At 39.9% G+C, this 21347-nt stretch overlaps 1 protein-coding gene across 2 annotated transcripts; it reads right to left on the minus strand.

Annotated features, from left to right (window-relative positions):
* Positions 1-813: 813 nt before the first annotated feature.
* On the minus strand, positions 814-21106 carry LOC116975375. 2 transcript variants are annotated; one of them, XM_033024418.1, is made up of 4 exons: positions 20998-21106; positions 17644-17724; positions 4055-4267; positions 814-3096 (listed from the first exon to the last, which is right to left on the minus strand). In XM_033024418.1, the coding sequence occupies exons 3-4, from the start codon at positions 4127-4129 to the stop codon at positions 1915-1917; spliced, it is 1257 nt and encodes a 418-aa protein (XP_032880309.1). In that variant the 5' UTR covers positions 4130-4267; positions 17644-17724; positions 20998-21106; the 3' UTR covers positions 814-1914. The 2 variants fall into 2 exon arrangements, with proteins under 2 accessions (XP_032880309.1, XP_032880298.1); XM_033024407.1 differs by having other exon boundaries at positions 20909-21106.
* Between the last annotated feature and the right edge of the window lie 241 nt (positions 21107-21347).

The raw sequence follows: 21347 nt of genomic DNA on the forward strand, positions 1-21347 counted from the left end.
CAAGATGGAACACTCCTCCGTGGAGTCGAGCGGGGGACAGGTTTGTTCTAGAGCCTTTCTTCTCTGCCTGAAAGCAGAAGGCTCCCTGTGAAAGAAAAACCCAACGTCAGCTTACCTGACGATCCGTTCTTTCACCTCCATAGCGGGAGCGCCTGACTCCCGCTGTGCTGCTGTTGCTCTGCTGGACGTAATGCCGCGCATGCGTGCTGAGCGAGTTCTTCACGGAATCACTCACGTGACTCCGAAGTAAAATCAGTACCCCGTTCCTGCTTTTTCCCCGTTGGTGTCATGGCATTGAAGGCAGAGCTATAATCACTAAATTAGAATCTAATTCAGGTGCCTTGTCATCCAGGTTTTCTGAAATGGGGGGACAATGTATAAACACAGCTGTAATTTCTACATGGTGAAACCAAAATGTCTAAATAACGCCTTTATTAAAATCTGACAATGTGCACTTTAACCACATGTGATTTTTTTTCTATTACAAATCTCAAATTGTGGAGTACAGAGGCAAATACATAAATGATGGGCCTTTGTCCCAAACATTATGGAGGGCGCGGTACCTGTGTTTCTACTCTTGAACAGAATTAGTTATAGTTTTAGGTGCAATGTCCTGGAGATCGGATTCCATTCTTTGCTCCCAAATTCAATTCCTTGGTATGTAACACACAATATAATGGCTACAACTGTAAACCTAACTATAGGTTATCTGAATTGACATTGGAATAGTCATTGCAGCAAACCAAGATACAAGATACAAAATAGATTTATTTGTCACATGTACCAATTGGTACAGTGAAATGTGTTGTCACCATACAGCCATACGAATAATAAAGAGCACAGAACACGATAGACTTTAACAGACATCCCCACAGAGCGGAATCAAAATTTCCCACTGTGAGGGAAGACTCTAAAATTCAGTCATCCTCCTCTGCAATGAATTGAAGATAATTCCCTTAACAGAAAAATAATGTTAACTTCAATGTGAATGGTTTCATCTATAAAGTGAATGCTCTGTAATTCAAATAATATTTATACTTCCAAGGTTTTCCCTTATTCTTCTGAAATCCAACGGTCAGGAGCTCCTCTGATCTTGACAAAAGTGTCATATTTACAGGCATCACAGATGAAGAGTACATATTTACAGTAAGGAAGTCAAATTCAATGACATAGTGCAAATGTAGGCAGACGTTAACCACTGCCAGAACTACACCGGAACTATATTGCCTTTTGACGAGGTACAGACAACTCTCATGAACGGAACTGAAATTAGTCTCAATCCAGGACACAGATGAGGTCAAAATATTCTTCCAATATGGAATGGATGCCTCATCGACATCTTCTACATCACAAATGCACAACCTTAAATCAACATCATGATTAGCACAAATCTCATAAGGGCTGTACGGAGACAAACGGTCAAATCCTAGGAAAGTCATTGAAGCATCCATCTCAAAATTGAAGTCCACAACCACCAAGTACTTTTCTTCCTGGCGCCCTGTACTTTCTGACCCCTTTACATAAAGGTCCAGTTTCATAACAGTCTGATTTATGTGTTCTTCACGTATTTTGACATTGTCAAATCTGACACCAATTAATTTTTGACAAGCCCGGTTCCCTGTAAGGGCTCTTTTTGCATTTACCTGTTGCTGAAGGATTTCACGGTTCATTTGAGCGAGTGCAAATTCAGCAAACAGGGCAAAACTAGAATCACTCGCCACTGTTTTTTCAAAGTCTTGACAAATGCAAAAGTTTGGAGGAATCCTTGGAATACTGTCACAGGTCCTACTTGCAGAGACGGGACTCAGCAATCCGTCCGCATTTACTCCGTATTTCACATCATTCTCTTTCATGACCCCAGTATTTGGCAATAGACCTTGTAAGGTATGATGAACATCAAGAAGGCTGATCAACCTAGTGTTGGTTTGTATACAAGGACCGAATCTTGTCATCACCCAGTAAGGCAGCTGCTCTGTCTGGGACAATGACAAAAAGTGTAGTATGAAACAACTCTACTTGAGATTCTGTGGTCTTTGAAACAAACTGCCCATAATTATTCCCATGGTCTGAAAGAATAAAGGTCAGAGTGTTTTGTTGATCAGCTAAGAAAGTAACGTGTTTGGCCAGGTCTTCATCTACCTGTTTTAACCTGAGACCCGTATCTTCATGATTGGAATCCAGCATAAGAAAGCTGAAAAAAGGCTTTTGTAGAAATGTGAAACGAGTGATAAAGTACTCAATATACTGTAGGAGGTAGGTGTGTTGATGGATACCATTGTAACATAGAGCAGCAGGTCCGTGGAACATATCCTTCACCCCATTTTCCTGAAGAATATCACAGCTAGAGTATAAAACATCCATTCTATCAATTCCGCTTCTCCTGGCTGCTTCCAGGAGTAGCTGTGATCTTTCTGGAAATGATGCATTTTTCTTAAGAGCTCTCAGTTCTTTCACCAAACCCCAATCCCACTTCCAGCACATGTCTTCCAAATATAAAGTCTCATATCCAAATCTTTTAAAGCTTCCAAGGGTTTTGTTGAGATCCACAGCTTTTGGTGGCAGCTCAAATGAACTGAATGGTTTAAGTGGATTGAATGACTCGCCTCCAAAAAGAGCCTGAAGAGACTCAAATGTCCTACTTTTTATACCTTGAACCAGTTCAAAGTCAAATACTTGTCCAGTTTTGAACACATTAGTGTTCAACTTTCTGAATGTGTCAATGGTTTTTGGCAGACTTCGATAAAAATGGTGCCTGGACACAGAATCCAGGAATAAAATATTTACATTCAGTGCAGGTTCATTTGTAAGTTTATTCGCGGATCTCTGATATGTCCGCAACACTGGAGGCAGAATTAGAAGTTGTGACACCTTCCTTGCATCACGGCTAAGGCAACGGATGAAACAGTAACCATGGTGATAAGTCCTCCAATCCACTAGCAGCTCTTGATTAATAAACGTCATTGCTTCCATTGTGGATTTAAACTTCAGCCACTGATTAACGCCCACCTCTTCATTGTACAATCCTATCACAACAGAAGATGATTCACTGCACACATCATGGTGACAGTTTGCTTGAGGCTTTTGAGGATTGTATTCCTTTGGGGAAAACAAGGAAAAAAGTTAATTGTAAGTATTCAAATTTCCACTGCAAGATTTCCCCGTGTGAAGGATCAGTCAATGAGCAACAGAAACCCAGACTAGAAACATTCCAAATTTAAGTTGGTTAATAGTTAAGATGCAACAAGTAGTCTTAGCCAGCAAAAGCAGAACTGCCTTTTCATTACCTGAATGTCAGCACGTCCAAGACTGGTCATGAAGTCTAATAAAACAAAGCTCCACCCCACCCCCTTTTAGCCTGAAAAAGGAGGATGACATTTTTATGGACCTTAATCAACAGCCTGGCTAATGTCAACACGTCAAGAATTAATTATAGCGCCTGGAACTTTCAGCAACTTGGTGCATACAATGTCAACATTCCATGTAGTCGTGTGGTCCTTCACTTTTGGAAAAGCTACATAAAGGGATTTTAGACTTTTAACTAAATATGGTGGATGGTTGAAGAGATATTTTACAGCCAAAAGGCAGTCATATCAAATGTCCATGCAGCATTCAATCAAAAGGTGTGCACAAAGTCAAAAGCAAACACCGAGGGCCAGTGGCGGACTGGGTCTAAAAATATTGGTCGCCAGGAGACAAAGGGGGCCCACTTCATCAGGGGCCCACTTGCCATCGGGCAAGCTGACACCCTGGCCAGTCCGCCACTGCCAAGGGCTATTAAAAAATATATTATACAGTCCCCTCTTACGGCTGTCTAATCTCTCTCTATAGATGCCGAGTATTTCCAGCTATTGATGGTTTATCACTAATTCTTTTCTTCCTTTCAATCTTAGTTCTTTATACAACAGATAACTAAAAGCCATTTAACTTGGCTTCGCAATTTTTTTTAATTCTACCCCAATTCATTCCTACTGTTTTTATGGAGTTCATCTTTGTAATCAATATTTTTTGCAGAGGTGACTAAAGGGAGTTAAACTATTTAAATTTAAATTCCTACCGTAATTGTACAAATCACGTCTGATGACTGGTGGGAACAGTTGGCAGGTATTTTATCAGCAAACAACTCTTTCATGATGCGACAAGAGCCTGGTACAAAGTCTGCTCGGCTGCAAGCCACCTCCTCCTGTGGTCCCTCTTTCTCTGACTGCAGCCTGAAAACTGGGCAGATGTCATTATGCCTGGTGATGATGGTGCCACGATTCTGTTTATACTGTGAAGGACACGGAATACCAAGCAAAGAATTGATACAACTTCATGTTTCATCATCAATTCATAAAAATCACAGCAACCATTAAAAGCTCTCCAAGCCCTTTTATTAGATGGGTTAAACTACTTTACGATAGACCTACGGCAAGAATATTAACTAACAATACGCTATCTCCAAAATTTTACTTATCAAGGGGTAATAGGCAAGGGTGTGCCTTATCACCATTGCTATTTGCCCGTATGATAGAACCGTTGGCCGAAAGGATTAGAAATCACCTGAATATTCACGGATATAACACTAAGGACTCAAAGAATAAAATTTCACTATATGCTGATGATATCCTTTTATATATTACTAATACACAAACGAGTATACCCACCTTATTAACACTAATTGAGGAATTCGGCTCTTTTTCAGGATATAGAATAAATTGGAATAAAAGCGAAATTATGTCTTTAAAACCACAGGATTCGAGACACTTACTAAAATTCCCCTTCAAAATTGCAACAGAAAAATTCAAGTATCTGGGTATTCAAATTACGAGAAGACACAAATCATTATTTAGTGCCAATTTTATACCACTATTAAATAAACTGAATATGATTAAATTTTGGAAAACGCTTCCGCTCTCATTGATAGGTAGAATTAACGCTATAAAAATGACTTTCTTACCACAATTAATATATTTGTTTCAAGCGATCCTAATATATATTCCAAAATATTTTTTCAAAAAACTATATTCCACTATCACTAATTTTATATGGGATTACAGAACACATAGAATTCAACGAAAGCATTTGTGCAAATCTAAAGAAGTTGGGGGTTTATCATTACCTAACTTTATGTATTACTACTGGGCAGTGCATATTAAGAACATAATGTACTGGTTGGATAGTTCCACTCAGCAGTTGGAGTGGATAAGAATGGAGAAAGAGGAGTGCTATCCGCACGATATAGGAACGATCCTGCTCTCACCGATAAAATTGAATAGTATAATATATAAGAAGAACCCAATTATTCACAATATAATAAGAATTTGGAAACAAATAAAAGTATCCTTGAAATTAAATAATTTATCAGTACTAACCCCACTATTGAACAACCCCGCATTCAAACCTTCTCTCATCGACAACACATATCAACAATGGGATAGACTGGGGATTAGGAAAGTAGGGGATATGTATGAATTGGGCAAACTGTTATCATTTCAACAATTAAAATTTAAATTTAAATTGAAGGATAATCAATATTTTAAATATATACAGGTATGTGACTTTATGAAGAAATATACACATAGATTTCAAACTATATTTTTAGACCCTTTAGAAGAAGCAATGAATATTAAGGCTGATTCACAAAAATTAATATCATACTTTTATAATAATATATTATATAGAGAATCACCCTCAACAGAAGCACTAAGGGAAGATTGGGAACATGAGCTAATGATAAAGATCTCGAAGGATAGATGGGAAAAGTGTTTGATGAATACACATAACTGTTCTATTAATGCAAGACATAATTTAATTCAATTCAAATTATTACATAGACTATATTATTCAAAAACGAGGTTGAATAAATTTTATCCAAACGTCTCTCCCAGATGCGATAAATGTTTGTTTCAAAACGCTAATATAACACATTCATTTGTAGGATGTACAAAGTTGAATAAATTTTGGTGTGATATATTTACAAAGCTCTTCAAGTCAAGAATAGAACCCAAAATGGAATGGATTATATTTGGAATAATAGGAGAAAATACCAATTTAAATAAAGACCAAAATGTTTTTTTTAATTATGGGTTAATAATTGGAAAGAAATTGATACTTAAATTTTGGAAAAATACAACCATACCAACTGTTAAAATGTGGATTAGGAATATGATGGACATAGCACGCCTTGAAGAAATGAGACTCCGACTAATAGATAAATATGACCAATTCTTAAGGAGTTGGTCTCCTTTCATCGACTTTTTGGAATCATGTGATGCAGCGGTACCATAAGGATTGCTGATTTCAGTTCATGACGCGGATAGATTTACATCTCCGAATATAGATTTGAAAATTTCTCTTTTAAGGGGCCTTCTCTTCTATTTCTACTTTCCACTTTATCTTTTTTATTTTATTTTTTTATTTTTTATATACACACTTCACGTTTTTCTACTCTCTACCATCTATTTTTCCACTTTTTCCCCTTTCTATTGTTTTCTTTTTCTTGTCTTGCTTACTTCCTTCTCATAACATAAAACCAGAGGTTGTACATAGAATGGATTACAGTATGACATAGTTGGCACCTAAAATTAGGTGCCACTGTATTGTTTTGTACTGTATTAACTTCTAATAAAATAAACAATTAAAAAAATTAAAAAAAAAAAAAAAAAATATATAGTTATTGGACTTTGCATTTCAAAAAAGTCCCAGTTGAGAGGAAGACAGCAAAATACTGAAAATTGGGGTGAGTGAAAATGACTTCAGGGAATACTGACTAATCAAACACTCTCACCTAAATTTCAATTATCCAGGGACAATAGACAAGGGTGTGCATTATCACCACTGTTATTTGCCCTTGCGATAGAACCCTTAGTTGAAAGTATAAGAGTACATCCTTTTCAGGGTATAGAATAAACTGGAACAAAAGTGAAATTATGCCGATAAAACCTCAAGACCCGTCACACCTTCTAAAATTTCCCTTTAGAATTGCTACAGAAAAATTTAAATATCTTGGAGTTTACGTGACTAGAAAATATTCTTCCTTATTTTAAGCAAATTTTCCTCCATTAATCATTAAATTAAATGCCATTCAATTTTGGAAACACTTCCGATTTCCCTCATAGGTAGACTAAATGCCATAAAGATGATTTTCCTTCCACAAATCCTGTACTTATTTCAATCAATACCGATTTTTCTCCCTAAAACTTTTTTTAAAAACTCGACTGCGATTACAAACTTTTTCTGGGATTACAAAACTCACAGAATTCACAAACGACATTTATGCAAACATAAAGAAATCGGCGGACTGGCTTTCCCTAATTTTCTTCTCTATTACTGGGCAAATAATATTAAAAATTTAATTTATTGGATGGACGATACATGCCAACAGGTAACTGGTTAAAAATGGAGAGGGAAGATTGTTTGCCTTTCAATATAGGCGCGATTCTTCTCTCTCCAATAAATCTGAAGAAATCAAAGTATGAGAAAATAATCTGATAATCCATAGCACCTTACGAATCTGGAAACAGCTGATCAACCCTTAAATTGAGAAATTTATCGCTCCTCTTACCAATCGCCAATAGTCCCTCGTTTAAACCTACTTTAGACAAGGTGTCTGTACAATGGGAAAGCTTAGGAATTAAAATGCTGGGAGACCTTTATGAGATGGGGACCCTCCTCTCGTTTCAAGAGTTACAGTCGAAATATCATTTGAAAGGTAGTCAATACTTCAGATATCTTCAAATACAAGACTATGTGAAAATACACACCCACGATTGTCACTCTACGAGTCCAGATGTACTAGATGAATGCATGAATAGAAAGTCGGATTCAAATGTTAATATCGTACCTCTATAATACACTTTTAAATTTACACAATACAATACAATACAATTCAATTTATTGTCATTTGGACCCCTTGAGGTCCAACGAAATGTCGTTTCTGCAGCCATACATTACAAACAAAAAGACCCGAGACACAACACAGTTTACACAAACATCCATCACATCGTTGTGATGGAAGGCAAAAAAAACTTATCTCTCCACTGCACTCTCCCCCCCGATGTCAGAGTCAGAGTCAAAGTCAAGCCCCCGGCTGGCGATGGCGATTGTCCCGCGGCCATTAAAGCCACGCCGGGTGATGCAAGGTCGCGCACCGGGTCTTGGTGTTAGAGCCCCCGGCGTGCGCTCGCCAAAGTCCCCGCGGCCATTCCAAGCCGCGCGGGGCGATGGGAAGGCCCCGCCTCAGGTAATCTTCAACCCCGCAACTCGGGCGGGAGAAGTCGCCGTTGCGGAAGCCCCGAAAAGCGGTCTCCCAGCAGGACCCGCGGGCTCCCGGTGCTGCCAGTCCGGCCAAACCCCGCAGTTGCAGCCTCCGAAATCTCCGGAGGTCGGGTCACAGCAGCGCTCCACCACAGCTCCACCCGCTCCGGACTCGGCCAGCTCCGTGACGGTGAGTAGTCGGCAGCTCCGTGACTGGAGCCCCAGGTCGTTCCTGTTGGAGGCCGCTCCACGTTGCAGCCCCACGACAACGGAGACCCGACAAAGAAAAGGTCGGTCTCCGTGCCGGGGAAAGATTTTAAAGTTACCCCCTCCCCCCCCACCCCACCCCCACCCCCCCACACACATACCCCAACAAAAAAAAAAACATAAAACTACATAAAAACGAGACAAAAAATAATAAAACACAGACGGACTGCAGAGGCCGCTGCTGACGAGAGTCGCGCCGCCCACCACCGCTTTCCCACCGTCGGAAATAATTAGGCGAGCTTGAAAGAGACGAATTGGGTTTAACAATTTCAAAGGATAAGCAGGCAAAGCAGACCACTTCCAAAAGACGTGGTCTACGTTTTTGGAACTATTACAAGCATAAGGTGCAATAGTAATTTAAAAATAAATAAATAAATAAATAGATAGAAGGTGCCAGGATCTGGCAACGGGGGGGTAAAAAAAAAAAACCCAACAAAAACAGACTTGGTTGGTAGTCCCTTTCTGCGGAGTTTAATGTTATAATAGAGTGATTGTTTCTCCTTTCTTTTTCCTTCTTTTCTAGGGTCTACTTTCTTCTTTACTTCCTTCTCTAACTTCTTTTCTAAGGGCTTTCTTTCTCAACACTCTCCTGCACCTTCACGACTCATGCGCACTTTCTTTACTTTCTTTACTTCTATTTTTCTTAAAGCTCAAAAATGAAGCGGTACAAAAAATGTATTAAGACATATGTGTTGTGTAGTATTGTAACTTACCGTACTTCTAATAAAATTTAAATTAAAAAAAATAAATTAAAAAAACTATTTCAAAGGATAGTTGGGAGGAAAGTCTTCTATATATACACTACTGTTCTCCTAATGTTAGGCACTCGCTAATACAATTCAAAATACTGCATAGACTTTATTATTCAAAGTCTAAATTGAATAGGATCTTCCAAATGTCTCTGGAAGCAACCATAACCCATTCCTTGCTTCTGTACAAAATTACAAAACTTCTGGAGGAGAATTTTTGATATCTTTTTCAAAATACTTTAAATAAAATTGGATCCCGACATAAAATTGATCACACTAGGTATGTCAGAGGCCTGTTCTGAGCTAACATTATTTCAAAGACGTTTTCTTAATTATGGCTGATAACGGCGAAAAAAAAAAACGAATACTTACATTTTGGAAACAGACAACAGTGAAGATGTGGATCGCAAGCATGTCCGAGACACTACATTTGGAAAACATTAGGCTTGTCTTGGCGGGAAAAACCAGATCAATTTCTCAAGACATGGGCACCCTTCACCAAATTCTTACAAGAATAGCATGGTGCAACACAAATTTAAATTTATAACCGATGCCGGGTTGGGTGTGGTGGGCGGTGGGTGGGGGGGGGATGAGGGGCCAAAGTAATCTCCACCTTTCTTTTCCTTTTATCTTATTTCTATATCTTTCGGCCACACTACTTGGTAGTTAGGGGTCTTTCTTTTGTTCTTTTTCGATCTATCTTTTCACTTTTCACTTTTTCCCTTTCTTGTTCTTTTTTCTTTTTTTTTTCATTTTCAGGTTAAGGTTAAAAATGAAGCTGTACAATAATTGTATAATTTTAGATGCTGAATGGTTTATCTTTGTACAATACTTCTTAAAAAAAGAAAATTAAAAAAAAGAAAAAGACTTCAGGACAGTTTGTTAGGAAAATGAAAGAAATGGTAACAGAATACATATACAGCTGAGTGAGTATAATTTTATGGATGAGAAATTGTGTTCAACCAATTGATTACTTCTTTGACAAAGTAACTAGCATGTTAGATAACAAGGAAGCCAATGTATATAGCAACTTTTTTAATATATAATTTGGTCTGTGAAGTTCCCCATAAAAGATTACTGCATTAAATAAGTACCTGTGGACTTGAACGTAATAGGTTACGTCCAGGGGGGTCAGATATGGGGTTTTATGTGTGGGCCAGATATATTGTCAGTGCAGAGGGCTAGGAGCAAGGCCAAGTGTGCATCCAGAGTCAAGGTCTGGAATAGTACTTGGTGTGCAGTCAAAGCTGGGACCAGGGGAGTGTTCAGCATGGGAACCTTCTTCTTCTATGTGGTGTTTTTTGGCGGTTGGCAAACAAACTTTTTGGTGCATTACCGCCACCAACTGGCATGGAGTGTGGATCAAACAACACCATTACATATACTAATAACCTATATCCTTCCGAACAAATTGGTTACCCTAAGAAAATGCAACAGGATTTGATAGCACTTATATGAACTTCCTTGCAAAATATCTACCAAATCAAATTGTATTTTCTTTTCTGAACTGCTCACTCATCCGTTCTCTCTCCTCCTCATACCTCTCACAATGTACAATGACATGCTCTATTGTCTCTTCTTGCCCAGTATTCACATCTACCTGTATTATGCTTGCCTATTATAAAAAGTGTACTGTTCAGACCAGTGTGTCCAAATCTAATTCTTGAGATTACTGTCTCCTCTTTTCTGTTTTTTCCTGCACATCTCATTTCTCCCACTTTCCTCTGGACTCTGTAGAACCACCGTCCTTTCCGCTCTTCATCCCATTGCTTTTGCCATCTTTCCTTCAGTCTTTGCTTAATATGTCTTTGATTTCAGTTTACCTATGTTAATACTTAAATCAATTTTACTTCTTTTTGCTACCTCTTTTGCTACCTTATCTGCCATTTCGTTTCCTCTAATGCCAATGTGTGCTGGTACCCATAAAAATATGACTGTAAGCCCCATCATTTGAATTCTGAATAGTGTTTGTTGTATTTCAATCAAAATGTCTGGTCTACTGTCTGAATGGCTGTGCTGTAAACTCTTTATTGCTAAACCTGAATCTGAGCAAATAACTGTCCTTAAAGGCCTAGTATCCTCGACCCACTGTACCGCTAACAATATTGCAATCATTTCACCTGTGTATACTGATACCTCATATTGATCCTCTTCCCTACTTTGATGTGAAATTCTGGTACAATAAATGCTACTCCTACTTTATCTACTGAATCTTTTGATGCATCTGTATAAATTTGGACAAAACTGTAGTATCTGTCAATGTATTCCTGTATGATGACTGAATTATACCTATGTTGTTTTTCCTTGTTTTCCTGTTCTAATGTTGTAAAGTCTACTGTTGCATCTGGAAGTATCCAAGGTGGAATTGAAGGTAATGGAACTGTTGGAACCACATTTAATTGTGCTATGCCGATTTGTACTGCTCTCTGGGTCACTGTCCATCCAAAACTTTTTGTTTCCCTTCTCTCTTTTCCCAGCATGGTTTGATAGTAACTTGTGCTGGGTGTCTTGACTCTGGCCCTGTAGGTTAATCCAGTAATTTAATGAAAGCTGTATCCTTCTCATCTCTAGAGGCATCCCCCATTTCAACCTGTAATGCTGCTGTTGGAGTTGTTTTTATTGCACCTGTACATATTCTCAATGCCTGATATTGAATGTTGTCTATTTTCTTAAGAGAAGTACTTGATGCGGACCCATACACCACACAACCATAATCTAACACAGATCTAATTAACCCATTGTATATAGCCTTCAAAGCTTTCCTACCTGCCCCCCAATCACATCCAACTAAACATCTCATTACATTAAGTATCTTCTTACATTGTCCACTACTTTCTGAATATGAACTATCCACGTAATCCTCTCATCAAACCATAAACCTAAAAATTTATAGTATTTTACTCTCTCCAATTCTGGTTATATAATTTTAGTTTAACCTCACTACCAATTTCCTTCCTAGTAAAAAACATTATCTTTGTCTTTTCCACAGAAATTTGAATCCCCATTTATAAGACCACTCTTGTACTTTATTATAGCCCTCTGTAGTTTCTGCACAATAACTTCACATTTCTCCCCTTTCCAGATTGCCCCATCATCCGCAAACAGTGAAACTCCCATTTCATTTACAATTTCATCATACACATCATTTATCATTACTAAAAATAGTAAAGGACTTATTATGCTCCCTTGAGGTGTTCCATTACAATATCTAATGTTCCTGAGTATTGATTTCCAACTCGTACTTGTATTGACCTCCCAAAAAAAAATCCTTAATCCATTTAAATATACGACCTTTAATCCCCAATTTACCTAGTTTCACTAATAACCTTCTCCCCACATCATATCATATGCTTTCTCAATATCAAAAAATACAGCTACTACACTTTCTCTATTAATTTGTGCTCTCCTAATTTCATGTTCTAAACATATAGCTGGATCCATGGTGTTTCTCCCCTTCCTAAAACCACTCTGGTAATGGATAAATATCCTTTATTTCTACATAATATGTTAACCTTTCATTTACCATTTTTTCCATTACTTTACATATGTTGGATGTTAATGCAATAGGCCTATAATTCCCTGGTTTGTCAGATCTTTACCTGGCTTTCCTATTGGGATTACTACTGCCTCCTTCCACCTTTGCGGTAATTTCCCACCCTCCCACACTTTATTATAAAATTCTAACAAAAAATCCTTGGATGTTTCACTGAGATGGTTAACATGGTGTAACAAATCTGATCTTTACCTGGTGCTGACATCTTGGTTTTTCTAAGAGCTCGGTTGAATTCTGTCTTTGTGAATGGTTTGTTTAGAACATCGTTAGTGTCTTCCTCATGTCGTATTACCTGTCTATTCTCTGCTATGGTATTTTCTTTTCCTTTTCTTCCTTCTTCACTAACATTGTCTGAACTGTGAATTTTAGCAAAGGATTTTGCCAACATCTCTGCTTTCTCTTCGTCTTTCACTGCTGTAATTTCACCGTCAGTTAGGATTGGATATTTGTATTCTCTTTAATTCCTTTCATTCTCCTTATCATTCCCCAAACTTGACCTACTTTTGTCTCCCTTCCCACTGAGTTACAAAATGTCCTCCAAAATTCCCTCTTTGCATTTTTTATTACTCTTCTTACACTTGCTTGCAACCTTTTGTATTCAATAAGATTCTGAAAATTATGATTTCTTTTCAAAATTTTAAAAGCTTTATTTCGACACTTAATTGCTTTGTCACATTCCTTAGTCCACCATGGTACGCTCTTTTTGTTGTGCTTACCTCCTTTCCTCTTAATGGACTTTGTTGCTGCCTCTAAAATGGCTTCGCAAACAGAAATATTTAAATATCCACATCTTCATAAATATCAATTTTTTCCATTTCTTGATCACTATAGTCTTAAACTTCTCCCAATCCGCACCACTAAAAGACCACTTTTGTATTCTCTCTGTATTATACTCCTCTAAACTCACTCCTACTACTATTTCTATCGGGTAGTGGTCACTTCCTACCGTTGTTCTTCGAATTACTTCCCATGAACAAACACCCGCCAATGAGTCTGACACTAGTGTGAGGTCTATGGCTGATTCTGACCCTGTTCTGATGTTGATTCGTGTCCCACTTCCATCATTAAGACACACCAGGTTATTCTTCTCCATTAAATCCTCAATCACCATCCCATTTTCATCATTAGAATCATCCCACAACGTGCTATGAGCGTTAAAATCACCACAACATATAACTTTCCCCCCTAAATACCCAGCAAGTTCATCCATCAACTCCAATGAAAGCCTTTTACACGGATTATAAAAATTAACAATTTTAACCTTACCTTCTCTTATCCAAATTTCCACCACTAAATATTCTAATTCTGTTCCTTTCACCAACAATCTATTCTGTATTCCTTGCTTTATAAATATTACACACCCCCCTCCACTTCCCTCCCCCCTATCTCTACGGATACTATCATAACCTTTGATGACAAAGTCTAATGAAGGCTTAAGCCAGCTTTCTTGAATACATATGACGTCTGGTTTCTTCTTAACTCTTAATGAATCCTTTAAACTCTTGTCCATTTGCTATTATGCTCCTTGCGTTCCATTGTAATATAATCAATTTGACCTATCACCAGAACCTTCCTCCCTTCCATCTCCTTCAAGCTTTTATTGATACTCTCCCATGATACTTCTTTTAAACCCAAAAACTTCTCTGCTCCTTTAACAATTATTTTTATTTTTCTGTTTGTGTTTAACCTGATCAGTACAGTTGATTACATATGCAATGAAAACAATTAGCTTATCAGCTGTCAGTTCTGGGTGAGTTTTGACTGCTTGACTTTCCTCTGATCTCAAAAACGGATGATTCTCTCTCCCATAATATCCACTCTTCCCCTTTGTCCTTTCACCTTCTTCACTGCCTCTGAGTAGCTTATGTTACTTACTGTTTTCACTTGCTGAATCTCCCACTGTCTCTTCCTGACTTCACATCCCCCATACGTTACCCTATGCGGTCCTCCGCAATTGCAGCATTTATCTGCATCTTTTCTCTGCACTCTTCAAATCTATGCTCTCCTCCACACTTGGGACACTCTGATTCCCCTACACTGAGCTGCTATATGTCCATACGTTGGCATTTATGGCATCGGAGCGGTGGAGGGATATAAGGCAGACACGGGAAAGATCATGCATCCGATTCTCACTTTTTCTGGTAGTTCAGTCTGCTGAAACTCCAGAAGCACAGACAAGCTCTCTACCCTCTTACCCTCCACTGTCCTTAACAATCTCTTAGCTACACTCACCTGGCCACCAAAAATACTCCGTTTGAGTTTCTCCAGGTCTTCATCTACCGGAATACCTGTTATTACTCCCCTTCTACTCTCACCCAGAGTCTTTCTTTCACTAACCATCTTCTTGCAAACACTTTCAATCTTCAGAGCCTATTTTTCTGCTCTTCCGTTTTACATATTATTAACAAGTTCCCGTCTCTCAAAATCTTAGCTGTTTCCACCTCTCCTACCTTTTTCTTTAGCTCCCTGGATAAAGCTATCGGACATTAATTGACATGATCATCTTCCTTTCTGAACTTCAGTATTATTTTAACCTCCTTCCTTTCAACCTTTTTCCAAACCGTTCTCCTATCCTCTTCTGAACTGTTCTCTTCAAAACTCCTTTTGCTGTTTTGGCCGAGCTCGTTTTGCCTGAATCCTCCTTTCTCCTTGATTCCTCCCTAATCTCCGACTAGACACTGCCGTCCAGTCACATAAACCCTATCATCTTGACCTTCGTCATCCTCTAATCCTACTTGAGTTGCCATTTGATCCAGTCACAAACCAGTTATGCCAACCGCCAACTCCTAGTCCCTCTCTCCCTCCACACGGGAGCCCGCGGCGGCGCTCCTCCGCCATCTTTCGGCCGGTTCGCCTGCACCAGGTTACAGCAGCATTGGGAACCTAAGCAGGTAAGCAGCTATGATCAGGGTAGAATAGGGGGCCAGGTGTAAGGCTGGACTCAGGGTCAGGAATGAGAGAAGGTATCCAACTGGAGTCAGGGTCAGGAGTAGTACCAGGTGTGCAGTGAGAACCAGGTTGGTCAACATGGGCCAAGTGCTTGATTATATTCTGATTTCCACACATGAATACACTAAGATCATTCAGGTGCTGCACCTGTTGATCAGAGCCTGGCTCTACTGTGTAATGTAATTAGGAATGTAATTTAGTCTAACCTTATTCATAGCTAATCCAATTTAAAACATATATATTGCATTCACGTGTAAGTTAAAAGACTCGCTACAGTATGCACCGTATTGAACAATTTCAAGCTGAAAAATGCAAAAGCTCCGTACCAATGGGAGGGGGACACACCCTCCTCCCCCCCCCCCTAGCCTCATTTTCTTGAGCTGCCTTCATTATTGGAAATCTCCAACTTAAGCGCAATCGTTTGGAGGCATTCCCCAAGTAACGCAAGGCATTCTGAATTTTGCACGTTTCAGAAATTACAATCAAGAACAACCTATTATTTCTTCTCTGTTCCATCTTTAGTCTTGCTATTTTATTGTTTTAATCTGAATATCGTTTTTACTCCAGTTTCATGGTGTAATCTATATATTTAAATTGGTGATTAAACAACTGTTATTTTCTTATTAACAATGCTGTATTGTTTTAGGTTACGCTTTGCTTTAACAAATTCCTGCTATCTATACTTGGTACAAGATGCACTCTGCATGGATTTAATCAGAATCAAGGGGAAAACACGTGACTGGCTTGAATTATATTTACACAAAGGAATATGGTTGTGGTGTTGGAGGGAAATCCTCTCAGTCCCAGAATATCACTGTTGGAATTTTTCAGGACAGTTCACTAACATTTTGACCAATTTCATCAATGACCTTCCCTCCACCATAACTTGGGAAGTGGGAATGTTTATATGCACTATGTTCAATCCTCTCAAGGCTGACAACCAAGTACTTCATAAAACATGAACAATGTTCAGGATACTGCTTATAAAAGAAACAACATACAAATTCTAGATAATGACCAACTCCAGAAGAGAATCCAACAGTCTCCTTTCATATTCAATGCCATCACCATCACCAAAGGTTTCATCAACTGTCTGGGATACTATTAACTAAAAAATTAACCTGGAAGAGGCTGAGTATTTTAAAATGAGTCTAGCTCCTATATTCCCAGACCTTTTCTGTTATACATAGGCCACCGTCATGGAGACTGATGCAATAGACTCCCACAAAGCCTCACCATCATGCAATTTTTGTCATCCAATTCAACAAAGATTTCAGCCACATGGGTAAAACACTGGCCTCCTCCAAATCACAATCCATCCCGAGTTAGAAATATACTGCAATTCCTTCATCATTAGTCGGTAAAAATCCTGGAATTCACTACCAAATGCATTGCAAAAGCACTTTTACTGCAGAGGCAGCAGTGAAGCCAGGTAGTGAACTCACCCCAACTGACGAATTAAAAATGAAAGGGATCTCCAAGTCCAAATTGGAATTGGATTTTATAGTAAAATTGATAGTAAAATTTCACTGTTTTACCCATTAAAAGTAAGATGTTTACACCACCCAGGGAACATATACACCCCAAACTGGAAATATTCATGACTGACTTGAACATAAAACAAATGTTATTAGTAGATTATTCCTAGGAAATAACTATTTGTTGAAGAATATATGGATTGGTCTTTGTGAACTTGGTAAAACATCAATGTTGCATAGCAAATCCCTTAGAAATAGAAAATAAATGAATAGTTATATTTTGATGTTGTAATTAAATGTCGCAGAAATCTGTAAAGTAGTTCATAATAACTGGAAATAGTTGCTTAAAGATATTCATAAATGAAGAACTCTTGACTAATGCACAGCATATCACAGGCAGACAAGTACTCACGGTTATCTTGTCCTTGTTTGATTGATCCAATGAATGGTAAGTTTGAGTGGGCACCTCAAGTAAACAAAACTGCAAATAAGCCTGCAGAAAAGAGTAAGATTGCACAAATGTTAAAAGTAACAATATCCATGGAATATTAAAGTTCTATGACATACAGTGGAACAACTACAAATCAAGAATTTATTTATAAAATTTCATACAAGATGCTGAACATAATCCAAATCCTTAAGTGAAGCTGCTTTAATCATTCTTAAAGACCCATGTATTAGAAAATATTCACTTGCCTTACTGATGTCACAATTGTTTTCAATCTAATTCACATCTTTGTACTTGCTCATTAAACTTTTCTCATTGTTTCTTTTCAAATCCAGCCATTCATCTATTATGTGATCTAGAGTGATTTCGAGTATTAACACCGCCAGTGGGGCAGGTGACATGCTGATGGTCACTGGGGAGAACGGTCCTGAGTTTGTTTGAAGTCACCAGCAATGACAATTAGGGTATAAGGGGTTGATTTCATGAGAGGGGTCAAGGAAAGAACGTTCGCGTCGTGGCCCTGTTTCCACCAATCTTTCCACCACCACGCACAAGAAACACAAGAAGCGCAAGGCAGACATCATTGTATGCGGATGCCGAGAGTGTGTTCAGCTCTGACTGAACAACTTCTAATCTTGTGTGTGGACACGACAAGAAGATTTCACGAGAGAATTGATGACCGAGTTAAAACCGTCCAGTGCCACTTTGAATTGGCTTGGAGTGGTGAATAGATTGCCCTTCTTCAGGCTAATTAATTACAGTCCATGTACAGGTGTCAGAGCCTATGAGGAGAAGGCAGGAGAATAGGGTTAGGAGGGAGAGATAGATCAGCCATGATTGAATGGCGGAATAGACTTGATGGGCTGAATGGCCTAATTCTACTCCTATCTCTTATAACCATATGATAAAAATAAACCATCAGGTTGCATAGCAGGGTCAGAGCTTATGAGGAGAAGGCAGGAAGAGGTGAATTCCTTTGCTAGATAAAACAGAAGGCATTTTATAATGAAGTGATCCAGGTCAAAGGAGTATAATTGAGCCAAGATCATTATATTGGTACCCCACAAAGCAGAAGATGCCACCTTAATTCTTGCCGAACGATTAATTACAGTCGAAGATAGATAAAATACTGGAGTAACTCAGCGGGTCATGTAGCATCGCTGGAGGGAAGGAATGGGTGATGTTTAGGGTCGTGACCCTTCTTCAGGCTAATTAATTACAGTCCATGTACAGGTGTCAGAGCTTATGAGGAGAAGGCAGGAGAATAGGGTTAGGAGGGAGAGATAGATCAGCCATGATTGAATGGTGGAATAGACTTGATGGGCTGAATGGCCTAATTCTACTCCTATCTCTTATAACCATATGATAAAAAATAAACCATCAGGTTGCATAGCAGGGTCAGCTGCAATGCTAATACTAACCATAGAATTTCATTGGTATGTTAATGCTGGCTAAAGTGTTGGTTAAAAATGTACTTTATTAAAGAAATGTGTGGATCCTGTTTTAACTGTATCTATAAATGAGCACAGGAAGTTCCCAGTCATTTCGAATTGACCTTCAGTGTTTATTTGTATGTAATTAATTGCAAATGACTTACATTTATACAGGAATTTTACTTCCTCAAAACCAGGGCCAGCCTTAAGCTGTTCAAAAGGGAACTGCAGATGCTGGAATATCGTAGGTACACAAAATTGCTGGGGAAACTCAGCGGGTGCAGCGCCACTCGCCACATCTTCCCATCTCCCCCCATGTCTGCCTTCCGCAAAGACCGCTCCCTCCGCAACTCCCTCGTCAATTCTTCCCTTCCCTTCCCTCCCGCACCACCCCCTCCCCGGCAACCGCAAGAAATGCAACACCTGTCCCTTCACCTCCCCCCTCGACTCCAGCCTATTTCCTTCGCTCCATAGATGCTGCTGCACCCGCTGAGTTTCCCCAGCAATTTTGTGTACCGGCCTTAAGCTGATTGGACCGATTGCTCCTAATTGGGCCCCGCGCCTAAGGGGAGCCCCAGCGCTAGAGTAATCAAAAGCTCCGCTCTAGGATCTTTGGAGTAATCTACTCTCGGCTCGGGTAGATCTACCCCGGGTGGAGGGGAGAGAGTGGAGTGTAGAGTGGAGTGTAGAGAGGAGTGTAGAGAGGAGTGTAGAGAGGAGTGTAGAGAGAAGGGTGGAGGGGGAAGAAAGTGGTAGATGGGACGGGGGGGTGTGAAGGGAAATGGAGGAGGGGGAGGTGGGTCGTTAGCTCATGGTCCCAGGGCAGAGCTCCTGCCCCTCCAGTCGCCATGCTTCACGCACACAGCCCCGTCTCCACCGCTCTCTTTCCCCGGGGTGACCCGGTGAACAATACAGGGAGGGCCCGGCCAGGGTTTGGAGCAACGTTTACAAACTTCGGCCTCAGCTCATACCTGTTCGCCCGGACCCCGGCATCCGCTCCTGCCGCCGGCCCTCTCCTTCCCTTCTCTCCTCCCCTTCCCTTCTTTCTCTACTCCCCTCACTCCTTTCTCTCCTTCCTCCCTTCACACCCTCCACACACACACACCTACCTCTAAATCAGGATGGGGTAGAAGCCCAAAGGGTAGGATGGGGCTGAAGCCCAAAATGTAATGCCTGGACTGGTTTTTCGCCAATTCTTTAATTGGTTTGCCAGGATCTAGTTAATTAAATTACTTTTTTTTCATTTCAGTCACTAAAACAAGTGGTATTGTAACTATGTACTTTTCAGAGATGATCTACACATTGTGTTTGTTACTTGTAGGCTACATGTATGCAATGTTATATTAAAATGTAGCTTAGATCTGTTTGGTCCATTAACTCGCAGGCACTTTTTAAGCGCACATTTTGATTACTTTCCATTCTACCATAGAGATATTTCTATGAATCTACAGACCTTGGCTGGGAACCTGCGGCTCACCAAAATGGTTCCTAATTGGGCCCCGCACCTCCCAAGGCCGGCCCCGCTCAAAACACTCTAGAACCTTTTTACAACGAAGTGCTTTTCGGCACATTTAACCCTTTGCTGGTTCTTTAATACAACCCTTGAACTTTAAACTATAGCCTAATCACGATGAGAGATTTAATGAGTTGGAGAAATGGGATGTGGCACAGGTCAGAGTCTTTCTTTCCAATGACGGTTCTATGTTGCAGGAAATGATTACCACACTGTTTCTAGCTCAGGCTTTGCAGGAAAGGTCCCACAAAGAGCAGTAGCGGCTGCTGTCAACTGCACCTACCAAGGCGAGAAGGACGCAGCACAGAAGGAGGCACCAGGTACACCGTCTCCGAGAACGCCGGGACATCACCGTTCCTTCTGCATTCCCACCTGCGGCAACTCAAGGCTTCGCTTCACCTCCTTCACTCACAGCGTCCCGGAGTCACGCCCCATTATTGCAGCTTCCCACAATGTGGCCGCCTCCTCCCGCAGCTCAACTCAACCCCAACGCTGCACATGCGTCCGCCTGTTCCCGGGCGGAGCCGGCTGTTCACAACCGGAGCGCGCAGGGTGTAACCCGGAGCACTGGCCTGGCCATGGCAACAGTGTAACAAGGGCAACAATGTTACATGGGGCGACAGTATACCGTGGGAACAGTGTAACAAGAGGGACAGTATACAGGGGGTACATGGTAATGGTGTAACAAGGGTATATAATGGTGTAACAATGGTGTACACAGG

The sequence above is a fragment of the Amblyraja radiata genome, chromosome 1, assembly GCF_010909765.2.
Source record: "Amblyraja radiata isolate CabotCenter1 chromosome 1, sAmbRad1.1.pri, whole genome shotgun sequence".
Classification (NCBI taxonomy): Eukaryota; Metazoa; Chordata; class Chondrichthyes; order Rajiformes; family Rajidae; genus Amblyraja; species Amblyraja radiata.

Bases quoted from the DNA above. Each gene is read 5' to 3' on its own strand.
- LOC116975375 (XM_033024407.1), bottom strand. From the start codon at position 20,974: ATGTCCCGGCGTTCTCGGAGACGGTGTACCTGGTGCCTCCTTCTGTGC. The intron at 17,725-20,908 runs GTAGGTGCAGTT...TCTTTTCTGCAG, and splicing joins GCTGCGTCCTTCTCGCCTTG to GCTTATTTGCAGTTTTGTTT. The intron at 4,268-17,643 runs GTGAGTACTTGT...TGTCCTTCACAG, and splicing joins CAAACAAGGACAAGATAACC to TATAAACAGAATCGTGGCAC.